This window comes from Protopterus annectens, chromosome 2.part1, assembly GCF_019279795.1.
Source record: "Protopterus annectens isolate FY-2018-M chromosome 2.part1, PAN1.0, whole genome shotgun sequence".
In the NCBI taxonomy this organism is placed as follows: Eukaryota; Metazoa; Chordata; order Ceratodontiformes; family Protopteridae; genus Protopterus; species Protopterus annectens.
Genome location: NC_056729.1, coordinates 1735567198 through 1735580212, shown reverse-complemented (window position 1 = coordinate 1735580212; position 13015 = coordinate 1735567198). Strand labels below are relative to the sequence as shown.

Sequence of the window (13015 nt, the reverse complement as noted above, 5' to 3'; positions counted from 1 at the left end):
CAACTTGGATCAATGATGGGTAATCAGAAAGTCACCCCTGCTCTGGCTCCTATGTCTCTGATGGAAAGAGGCAGTCAGTAAATCACCCCCTGTGTAAATAAAATTTGTGTGTCACATTTGGATTGCATGGCTAGGCTTATAAAGGCCCTAGTGGTCGTTAGCCTAGTATAAACCTATGAACTCAAGTTTATATACCCCTACCCAAAAAAACATATGGGATCAATACCGTTCTAATATTTCTAGAAAGCATGGTGAGGATTAAAAAGGCCCTTTAGGATCACTGGCCTAGTATTTTCCTCTGACCTATAACCCTATGATGACTTCTTTTGGTCTGGATGATATGCCTTTAGGTATCAGTCGTGATAAATAAAACAAATTTATTGATAGCAATTTAGGTATTACTTGTGATACATAAAACAATTATCTAACTCCTGCTGCTACATGTTGGACAAAAGGAGAGGGCAGTATTGGCCCAGATTTCAAGATCCCTGACAACATTATCAGTCTGGAGTGGGGGATTAGCTATACTGTACAAGTGTGAATTGCTTACTGAATGTGATAATACTATGTTTTTTCACATTTAATATTATCCCTTTTTCTGCACAACATTTGTTTATGATGGTCAGTTCCTGCTGTACTGAATGGGTATTGCAGGGAAATATGAGAATAATGCCCAGTATACAGTCATCTTCAAAGTTAATTAACTGAATTTCCTGATTTGAAGATGGAAAAAGTAACTGCAAAAAAGTAGGGGTTCCAGTACTGAGCCCTGGGATGCACCACCAGTTGCCTTCGTACTTTCTGAGGAGGAGCCCACCACTTAACTATGTGGCTATTGTCTTTCAGCCAGTTTGCTATCCACCTCACCATATAAGATATATTTTTAAGATGCTTAGCTGATTGATATTGCAAGCATGGGGTATACTGTTAAATGCTTTTGCCAGATCCAGACAAGCTGTAAGAACAGAATGAGCACTGCTAAAAGACATGAGACCCTCTCAAAGAAGCTAACTAAACTGAATACACATGCTCTCCCTTTGACAAAGCAGATTGATTCAAGTCTCAGCTGATAAGGTTTTTGATATCATAGGATCATTAGATCATAGGAGGTTACTAGGCTATTGACCTGGAGGTCATTTCAAGCCTAATGTAATTTATTTATTTATTTGACATTTGTTGACTGGGTATGTCCAACTGGGCAAGAGCCCCTTTTCAGCGGATGCCTGGGGAGAAAACCTCCAGAGTTAGCATGGAACATCAATTTAAACAATAAGTAATCCAATAGGTAGGTATCTGAGTAACAAAAAATGCAAGTTTAACATTATCAAAACCGATGACAGATAGTGCTCCAGTTGGCAAATAAATCATGAAACAAAAGGGGCTTACTAATACTGACAGAAAGAGAAGATATTCAAAATACAGATGAATAAGTTAGTACTTAGTATCAGAGATGTAGAAATTATTTCAGAGGAAGTACGGAAGACAATTATTGATAGAGAAGAAATATTAGTAAGGGAGAGAATTCAATAAAATAAATGAATAAGGAGAACTGGGTTAGAGCAAGGGAACAAACAGGAAAGTTAAGAATTAGTTAATAGACAAGATGACTTAGGATAGAGAGATGGCTAGATAAAAAAGGAAGATGAAGAATAAGAACAAGATGATGGAGCAAGAGTAGGGGGAGAGAGATAGTAGAAAAATGTTATAATACACAGAAAGTTAGGAGGGGGGTGGATGTTAGTAGGGAAGGAAGGAAGTGAAAAAAAAACTGAGGGAGGGGAGGAAAAACTGGTGGTAGAAAAATGTTATAATACACAGAAAGTTAGGAGGGGGGTGGCTGTTAGGGAAGGAAGGAAGTGAAAAAAACTGAGGGAGGGGAGGAAAAACTGGTGGAAGAAGAGGGAAAGGTGAGAATGGGGGAGAAAGGAATGTTTAAGTGGTTACATTGTTACACTGACATTTGCTAGAGCTAAGTAGGTATTGTCGGAGAGCTGTTTTAAAGGCTTGGCCATGAGTGACATTTCTAAGAGCCAAAGGAAGCTTATTCCATAAAATAGCTGGAAGGTAGCAGTAAACGTTTTGTCATATGATTTTTTTTGGCTTGTAAATCTGTAAAAGACATTGAACAGCACTTCTAAGGGGGCGAGGTAGATCATAAAGAGAGGCAAGAGAAGATAGACTGGGACAAGAAGAGGGCTTATTAAGGATGGTATGGATTATAAGAAGTTGAGAGTAGCTGAGTTGTTTAGGAAATTCTAACCAGTTGAGATTCTGAAGAGCAAGGCAGTGATGAGATTTAGGTGGTATCTTAGCAACAAATCTGGCAACTTTGTTACCTTTGTTATATGTAGTTTGTAGTTAGGAGACAGCACTGTAAATTAGTGAGCAATAGGTTAGGAAGCAACAAGGCCTGGGTAAGAGAGAGTCTAGAGTTAGGGGTAAGGAACTTCTTATGTCTATAAAGTAGGCAAAGCTTTTGGTGGGGTTTCTTTATACAGTATTGTACATGGTAGGGAAATTTAAGTCAGTCATCAATGATTACACCAAGCAGCTTAGTGTGGGGTTCAGTTGAAATAATGGTATTGTTAAGAGAAGTGATAGTGAAAGAAGATTTTAAAGCATGTAGACTTTTGGATAGAAATAGAAGGAGTTTAGTCTTTTGGAGGTTAAGAATGGGCTGGTTGTTAGAAAGCCAAGTCTCAGTCAGGTTAAAGGAGGTTTGAGTAAGGGAACACAGATCAGAGAGATTGTCATCTGTGGTAATGATGGTAGAGTCATCTGCATATTGTAAAAGGGAAGACTGAGGACAGGGTTTATTAAGTTGGTTAGTAAATATGTTAAAAACAAGAGGACCCAAGAAGGAACCTTGGGGGGACACCCATTTTTACTGGGAGAAAGGGGGATAGGGCTGTAAGCCATTTGACTAATTGTTGTCTGTTAGTAAGGTAGATAGTAAACCAGAAAATAGTGGAAGAGGAGAGGTGTAGTTGAGTTAGCTTAGAGAGGAGGATAGAATGGGAGACAGTGTCAAAAGCTTTGGAGACGTCTAAGAAGATGCAGGAAACCAGTTTATTATTGTCTCTAGCAAGGGAGACAAAGTTAGTAAAGGAGATAAGAGCTGTAGCACTACTATGGGCAGGGCAAAAACCATGCTGAGTAGTAGTAATACCATAGATACTCTAGTCCGTACCCAGGATTGTATTTATTAATGACTGCCCGTGTTCAGGAGGGTTGTGGGCACTATCCCCAGTAAGAATTTATGGTGCCACATCCACTCATCCAGGTGCTTTTTGAACAGTGTCATATAGATGCTGTGCTTCACATGGATTAGCCAGCCTATTCCAAAGACATGGCAGTCTCTGGGAGACAAATCTGCCCCTCCAGCATGCCCTAGTCAAGTTGCAGGCCATATTTAGGTCCCTGGAATGGGTAGCTCTAGTCCCATTTGATTTACGGATATGCAGCAAATTTATTATGTTTGGGTCGGAGATTGCTCTGTAGGCCAGGCATAAGTCACCCCTAAGAAGTCTATATGATGCTGAGTATAGTGACAGGAACTTTAGTCGGTCTGTGTAAGGTACGTCCCAAAATCCACAGAAAGCAAAGAAGGACCACGGTATAGCAAAAAAAGCTGTTTATTCCAATACTGAGCACTTTTGTCTCAATTGTAAACAGACTTCTTCAGAGTATACAAAAACAAACACACAGGTTTAAATACTCTCTATTATCAGTCACATGACTCCACACACCCACATAAATTAAATATAAAAGCCTAATCTGCTCCGCCCCCTCCATAATTGAACTCCAAGGAAAAACCCAAGCAGCTCTCCTTAATATAGAAGACTATCTAACTCACCATCAAATTATACTTAACCCCAACAAGACAAAACTAATGGTCTTCTACCACACTCCAACATCTAATAATCCACTCTTCCAATGGTACTATTATAGAGCCAGTTGATCATACAAAACTTCTCGGCGTTACAATTGACAGCAGACTCAGGTTTGGCAGATACCCTGCTTTTACCATTAAAAAGGTGCATGCCAAACTGAGCTCACTGTACAGGGCAAAATCATTTCTCACTGACCAAGTCAGACTCACAACAGCTTGAACCCACCTACTATCTTCCCTTCTTCATTGCTCTCAAATATTCACCAGTCTTCGTAAAACTGACCTAAATAGCCTTGAATCTTGCTACAACAAGATTGCTAAACTTGCTACAAATCAACCTCATAGATCTCATCATTGTACAACATTAATTCAGCGAAAATGTCTTGAGCTCCCTCATCTTCTTAACCTGAATCAACTTCTAACTGCTCATACAGTCCTATACAAGCCTGACAACTGCCCATCACTATCAGGTTTAGTCCAACCCTATAGAAACCTGACATCCCTTAGGTCAGCTGATAAAATATTGCTAAAAGTTAATAAAGCCCAAAACACCTACGGCACCTCCCTTTTCTCTCACTCCATTGCTAAACTATGGAACGCCCTCCCACAGCACATTTTTACCATCACTGACACACACATATTTAAACAGACTCTAAAAGAATATTTCTCTAAACATAGGCTTTGCTCCTGTTCTCACTCTGGCTAGATACATCAATAAACAACCAGTCCTTCCTCTGCAATATCCTTCTCAATATCTAACCAGTTCTCACCCGGCTAGATACTTCAGTAAACAACTAGTCCTTCCTCTGCAATATCCTTCTCAATATCTAACCAGTTCTCACCCAGCTAGATACTTCAGTAAACAACTAGTCCTTCCTCTGCAATATCCTTCTCAATATCTAACCAGTTCTCACCCGGCTAGATACTTCAGTAAACAACTAGTCCTTCCTCTGCAATATCCTTCTCAATATCTAACCAGTTCTCACCCGGCTAGATACTTCAGTAAACAACTAGTCCTTCCTCTGCAATATCCTTCTCAATATCTAACCAGTTCTCACCCGCTAGATACTTCAGTAAACAACTAGTCCTTCCTCTGCAATATCCTTCTCAATATCTAACCAGTTCTCACCCGGCTAGATACTTCAGTAAACAACTAGTCCTTCCTCTGCAATATCCTTCTCAATATCTAACCAGTTCTCACCCGGCTAGATACTTCAGTAAACAACTAATCTTTCCTCTGCACTATCCTTCTCAATCTCACCTTCTTACACTACCTTCTCTCTATCTCCTAACATTTGAATCCTTCTTACACCACTCATTTTATGAAAACAAAGGAAAAGTTTCTTAATCGTATGAAAATAGACTATGTTTTTTGAAATGCTTTTGACAATTGCATAATATTGTGTAATATTTCTGTTATATACCGAACTGTATTATTTCTAGGTATGAACCTTGCAATTATAGTACTAATTTGTCTATCTCATTTGATGTAACTGGCATATGTAAATTGTAAATACTATTGTAATCTTCCTTGGAGCTTTTCTCCCCGGGTCTCTGCTGAAAACGGGCTTCTGGCCCAGACTGGCACTACCCGGTCAACAAACAAAATAAATAAATAAAATAAATACACCTGCAGTCATAAAATTGCACAATTAAGTAAAAAAAATCTAAGTATGTAGGTATTTTGCACACAACAATACATTGTTATACCTGATAAGACTTCAATTTTAAAACACTACCTATAGAAATCTGTTCATTAAGCCCGGGGGGTGGGGGGGACTAGCATTTAACCACAGTTACCAAAGTAACTCACATTGTTCTAATAAGTCCTCCCAAGGACCTCCCTTAGGGTTCCTTAAAACACAATCCAATTCAAAAAATTAAAAATGATGAGATGGGTTGTTGTTGACATATTTAGCTAAAGAGTTAGTACCCTTGTTTCTTCTAATATCAAAGGAATACTTGTATATACATTCCCTTAGCTTTCTCTGGGTTTTCCCTACGTAGACACTGATGCATTTTTGACAAAGAGCCAAATAAATGACTCCCATATTGTTACAATTGCAAGCAAAAGTAGCTTTAGAAAAGTACCCTTGGGAGGACTTATTGGACCCCTGCCCTGGAGAGGTACAAACTAACAGTAAGGCTGCTATAGACACCTCATCATTTAGGTTCAGAAGTTGCATTTCCATTACTGTTCTCCATTTGACTGTACTTAGTTTCAGTGGAAGGTGAGTAATTTACTTTGAAATGTTTTGTTTGGTTTTGCATTTTTCATATTACTCATTCTAAGCATGAAAATTACAGAATGCTCATTCACAGAGGACCTTACTCTAGAAGAACACTGAGATTGTGTTGCAGTTTTAAAGCCTGTATTACTAGCACTGGCTTCAATGACTGTTTTGAGTTTTAAATGTGTTGGCTTCAGCTCTTATAACTGAGGACGTCAAAGTACCGTCCCTGGGAAGGGTCAGATTAATGGAACTGTGTTTTCTTCTTCAGGTCAGTTACAGTGCTGCCTCTGAAGTCTTGAGTAACAAGAGGGTTTTTCCATCATTTCTAAGAACGTTTTTGAGTGACCAAAAACAAGCACAGGCCATGATTTTACTCTTAAAGACATTTCATTGGAACTGGGTGATTGTAATAGGTAGTAACAGTGAATACGGGCGACGAGGGAAGCAACAACTCGTTACACTGGCATCGGCTTATGGCATATGTGTTGCTTATGACAAGACTCTGAATCAAGGTAGCAGTACGTTCAAGAGTGATATCGCAGACATCATTTACGTGATTTCAAAACAAAATGTTAATGTCATACTCTTATTTGCTGAAGACCTTTTTGCAGCTGCATTCTTTAAGGAGGTTATTCCATCAAATGTCACTAGCAAAGTATGGATTGCAAGTAGTGTATGGGCTATAGATAGAAGGGTCACAGAAATTCCAAACATTTGGAAGATTGGCACAGTTTTGGGGATTGCACCACAACATGGTGACATGCCAGGTCTGAAGCAGTTTTTGTCTAAGTTTGTAGGTCAAAAACCATCCGAGTACAATGCATCCTTCAGTGCTTCAGAAGAATGGTATGATGTTTCAGGTAATTGCAACCACATCTGTGAGGAATGCAGCTCCTTAACTCCAGAGGCTGTATTAGACTCTCCAGAAATAAGGGCTGTCTTCAGGACATATTCAGCTGTGTATGCCATGGCCTATGCTCTCCATAACTTGCTTGACTGTGATACGGATCTGTGTAAAGAAACAAACATTTTTCCATGGCAGGTAAGCTTCTGTGAATAAAGTGGGGTATTTCATTGCAATGATTTATTTACTTGTTTATTTATTTATGCACTTATTTATTATTTTTGTTAATTGGATAAGTGGGCTGCTACATTGACCCTTTTAGCTGCAATCCAGGACTTGCAGAAAAAACAATCAGTTACATGACATATATGCACATACACAAAGTCACATATATGTGATGGTCTCTCTTACATTCTCATTTGAATACTGACAAAAGAGTTTGAGAAAACTTGAAATCACAGTATAGAACCCTAATACATAGTTGAAACAGTGAGGAAAAATGGAATTCAAGTTGCAATGAGCAAAAGTGAAAGTATTGCCTAACTTTGTTATACAAATGTTATGCCACATAAACAATTCTAACAATAAAATCATTTATTATAGTGATTAAAAATGTCAGTGTTATTCAAACATGAATAAGGTGGAGGTACTGTACTGACAGATGTAACATATCTAATCAGTGCAATAAATGTACATAGCTGAGGCTTCTTTAATGTGCCATTGGTGTGTTCATGTTTCATGTTGCTAAGTACAAACATTTTTTACAAGTGATATTTAAAACTTCGTGTAGCACTAGTATGCCAATAATGCATTTGCATTGCTATCAGTAATTAATACTGAGACATAATTTACTTTCAATGGCAGCAACATTTATAAGGTAATGAGATACATCAAGACTATCTTTATCTGATTCTGTATTGTTTAGCTTAAACATTACTTATATTAAAAATATTGAAATCATACCGTCTTTATGCAATAGCTCAAACTTGGTAACCATTGAAGATTGGCAACATATAACATTAAACAGCTGTGCTCTGTATAGTAGTAAATGCTTAGTTTATAAAACATACCAATACAGCTAGTGTTTAGCACTTTAACCTGTAAGACAGAAAGGCTTTGTGTGATGCTAAGCTTAGGGAAGCTAGTTAGTGTGTTGAACAGCACTAATACCAGGTCATAACACTAACACCTAGCCTTAATCCTAGACACCACTTTGGTGACCCCTGTAAAACTAAGTCCCTAAACCATAATAGTCCAACCCTAATATAGGCCCTGACAACAACAATATGCAATTTCCTAATGTCTCTGTGGCCAGCTTGGTAGATACGGGCATCCTGCAACAATGTAGTAATTGGGTCATTTACTCAGGCAACCTTTTAACCCTAATGCAGTATGCAAGAAATATACATACAAAACTTCCTTGAAATCGAAAATCTAGCTTACAAACAAAGTTGTCAAGAACATATACACTACATCCTTCAAACATACCACTCACCACACATAGGCCTTCTTGCACTGAGGCACTTAAACTGTAACCTTCCCAAACTTCAAAAACCTCCTAAGTCATTAAACAGCAACACCTATCCTTAGCAATCACTAAAACACACACCAAAAGCAAAACCTAACACCACACATAAGCCTACACCCGATGATCCTCCAAGAACAAAGCCCATAAGACAAGCAAACACTTTGTCTAGTACTCTTGTCATAGGGAATTATATAGTATGACACATATGCCCCTCTCGCCAGCCTGGATAAGGAGAAGAGATCTGCAATATCACCAAGACACTCAAGTCACTGTACCACAAGTACCAATATGATTCTGTCATAGCCCATGTGGGTGTAAATGATCTGAGATGTACCTCACTGGACTAAATGACAAGAGAAATTATGGATTTCTCTGAATGTGTGTCACAGACAGATATGGGCCTTGCACTGAGCACACTTCTACCGTTACCAAGGATACTGCCACAGTATGAACAGAAAATGATTGGTTTTAATAATTAGCTTAGTTTCTAATGTCACTCCTGGGGAATCCAGCACCTATCAGTATGGGAGGACATGATTAACAGGCCATGCTGCTTTGCTAAGGCTGGTGTGTATCTGTCTCCCCACCTACCAGCTTTCAGACATTAGCTAAAACTTTATCCACCTCCTAAGAGTCTTTTTAGGCAGTGCCCCCTTGGGATTGTGGATACTGGCTAAAATATTATCCACCCCTTTAGATCTTTTTGTAGACAATGTTAAACTGACAAAACTAACATAGTGAAAAAAAAACTCAGAGCAATCAATCTCAAAGTGTTACTGCTCAATGTGAGAAGTCTAAAGAGGAAACTCCACACCGTACAAGCTCTCCTCACTCTGGAGAATGTGGACCTCTATGCTGTTACCAAGACTTGTTTTGTGCCTTATGCACATTTATTTCAACAGCAGCACAGATAGGGGATAAAAGTGGAGGTGTCTTAATCTACGTTAGCAACAAATACATCTCCAACTTGGTTAGACAGCATGATGGCCAGGAGTTCACCCATGTCCAAGTCTCCATAGAGAAGGTTCCTTACCATGTCCTGGCCAGCTACAGGTCATCCTGAGTAACCCACAGAACACGCAACTCCTACCTAGACCTACTAGAGGTGCTCACCATCCAACAAAATATCCTATTCATGAAAGACTTTAACTACTCCTCTATAGATTGGGAAACATACCCTGCCTCTAACTCACATGTATAACATTTCCTGGACTTTATCAATGCAAACACCCTGGTCTAGATAGTGCACACTCCCAAAAAGAGGACCAAACACGTTGGACCTAGTACTCACCAACAAGGGAGAACATTGCACCTTCCTTGTGTCATGTCAGACTACAAGGCTGTCCCCACTCGAAATAAAATCAACCCAGAAAACCCAACTAAACTATAACAGTTAAGAACTATTCTAAAGAAACTACATCCTATTAAGCAATACTTTGGCAAAAGCCATGGCTCCCCTAAACCCTGCAAATACAGCTACCTATGGAGAATTATTTACAGAAACCCTGTACAAACATGTAAATGCCTGCATTGATTCTCACGTAACTACCAAATCTAATACCAGAAATAAACCCCACAGATGCAATCCTTAGCATAACAGAGTATCTAACAAAAGAAAAAAGTCATGGCCAAAGTCAGAAATAGCAATTCTCATAGAGAAAATTGCTTCCTGAGACAAATGAACAAGAAACTAAGAGGTCTAATAAATTCCAGCAAGGTCAGTTATGAGGTCAGGTAGCCTCCCAGGCTATGGACAATCACAAGGCCTTCTTTAGCTATGTTAGAAACCTTAAAGGCAAAACTCAGCAGTGGAAGAACAAGTTGTACATGGCACAACCTTCTCTGACAAGGGTGACATAGCAAATCTATTCACTGATAAATTTTGCTCTAACTTTTCCCCTCACTCTCTGCCCCACTACCCCACATGAAGTCCCTTCTGGCTTACCCTGCCCCCCTCATCAACTATCAACAAGGAGTAGGTCCAGGTGGTGCTTGCATTGGCCAAAAACACTTTTTCATTGTGCCCAGACAAAATACCCCATTGCCAAATAAATAGCCTAAAAGATGATGTAGCAGGACCACTTGAGGCACTCTTCAACTACAGCCTCAAAGCACGTTATGTACCAGGTGAAGGGAAGGCCACAATGATTATCTCTCTTCATAATAGTAGACCATCAACTGACCCTGGGTACTACAGACCCATCAGTCTCACAAATCTAATATGCAAATTCTTATAATGAATTGACATGGAAATGATCAACACAGACATTGGCAACCTACTGACACTGCACCCATCCAAGTTTGGCTTTGTTTAAGGGTAGGTCTTGCCTACTCAACCAGGTAGACTTCTTTGAGAGGGTCACTAAAGCTATGGAGGAGGAGAAAACAGTACGTATCACCTACCTTGATGTGATTAAGGCATTTGATAAAATACCCCACTTGGGTATTATTGACAAACTCTTGGAACTAATCATAAATCTCTACACAATGCTCTGGTTTGCTGACTGGTTCATAGATAGGACCCAAGAAGTAAAGACTGGTGAGACCACCTCCATTGGGAGACTGGTTACCAGTGGATAATGCCAGGGTCCATGTTGGGCTCGATCCTGTTTGGCATCTTCTTCTTGGAAGTCAAGGCTAATGCCTAAGGCTTCTGACTCAACTAGTTTGCAGATGACTGTAAATTGGGAGCTATTATAGATTCCCCCCATTACACCAACATCCTACAAGTGGACCTAACACAAATATTTGGAGCCAAAGCCACAGATTAAATCTAAATGCAAAAAAATGCATTATAGTGTCCTTTGGGAGCCGAGCCACCCAAGCTAAAGCTAATCACTTCATTGATAAAACACCCTTAAGAGTTGACCCAGCAGTTAGGGATCTAGGAAGATATGTAGACAGTAATCTGTACTTCGATGAACATGCAGGCAAAATAGTAAGAAAATTATTTGTGTTACCCAGCTCATAACCAAGGGTATGGCATCCAGGTCCAAAAAAGTTATAGCATCACTCTAATCAGCACTTATTGGGCCCATCATTAAGTACAATGCCATTTTTGGCCTATACCTAACCAGGCACTTGCAACAGTTGGAATACTGTCAGAAGTTCCTCACCAGGAGAATCTGGGGTATGAAAAACCTGTCTTACAGCGATCACCGTAAGGCCCTATCTGTCTGTGTACTCAGTCTCGTGAAGATTACTGACAGGTGATCTATGCCTGGAATATAAGGCATCCTCAGATCCAGCTCTAATGGATCTTTTATACATCCACCAAAAAAAAAAGCAGCAGAAAACTAGATCCACAGGCCTGAACTTTGCCTGTGACATAAATAGAACATGCTGGAGAGATTGATTTGTGTCTCAAAGGATCCCTGCACTATGGAATAAGCACCCATCTACATGAAGCAGAATTCATCCCTGCCCATTTTCAAACAAAATCTTGATAACTGGATGGGGAATCTCAAAAGATTCACCCCTGGTGTGGCCCTCATGTCTCTGATAAACAGAGGTTGACAGTAATTAAATTAATGCCCAAGTAACATATTTCTTCCCCCATAACCCTTAGCTACCTCTTTACTAACATTCTCCATCATATAAGTATCCAATTTACACATGGACAAAACTGGGTTGGGTTGCATGGTGAGGCTTATAAAGGCCCTGGTGGTCATTAGCCTAATATATACCTATGAACTAATACTTCTAGAAACTTCCTAACATACCCCCTGTTAATAAATGCTAGTGACACATAGGGACACAACTGGTTCGGGTTGCATGGCCAAGCTTATAAAGACCCTGGTGGTCATTAGCCTAGTATATACCTATGAACTAATACTTCTAGAAACTTCCTAACATACCCCCTGTTAATAAATGCTAATGACACATAGGGACACAACTGGGTTGGATTGCTGGGCTTGGCTTATAAAGGCTGTGGTGGTCATTAGCCTGATATATACCTATGAACTAATACTTCTAGAAACTTCCTAACATACCCCTGTTAATAAATGCTAATAACACATAGGGACACAACTGGGTTGGATTGCATGGCCAGGCTTATAAAGGCTCTGGTGGTCATTAGCCTAATATATACCTATGAACTAATACTTCTAGAAACCTCCTAACATAGCCCCTGTTAATAAATGCTAATGACACACAGGGATACAACTGGGTTGAATTTCATGGCTAGGCTTATAAAGGCCCTGATGGTTATTAGCCTAATATATACCTATGAACTAATACTTCTAGAAACCTCCTAACATACCCCCTATTAATAAATGTTAATGACACATAGGGACACAGCTGGGTTGGATTGCATTGCCAGGCTTATAAAGGCCCTGGTGGTCATTCGCCTAATATATACCTATGAAATAATACTTCTAGAAAGTTCCTAACATGCGCCCTGTTAATAAATGCTAATGACACATCATCTTGTTAGTATTAAAATATATATCTATTTATCAATATATATATATATATATATATATATATATATATATATATATATATATATATATATA

General features: G+C 39.2%; 1 protein-coding gene across 1 annotated transcript in view; it reads left to right on the top strand.

Annotated features, from left to right (window-relative positions):
* The window catches only part of LOC122795022 (taste receptor type 1 member 1-like), a 185339-nt gene that overhangs the window by 86919 nt on the left and 85405 nt on the right, over positions 1-13015 (top strand). The window contains exon 3 of the mRNA XM_044063604.1: positions 6395-7168. Coding sequence (XP_043919539.1) covers positions 6395-7168 — 774 coding nt within the window. The remainder of the gene's footprint in view (positions 1-6394; positions 7169-13015) is intronic.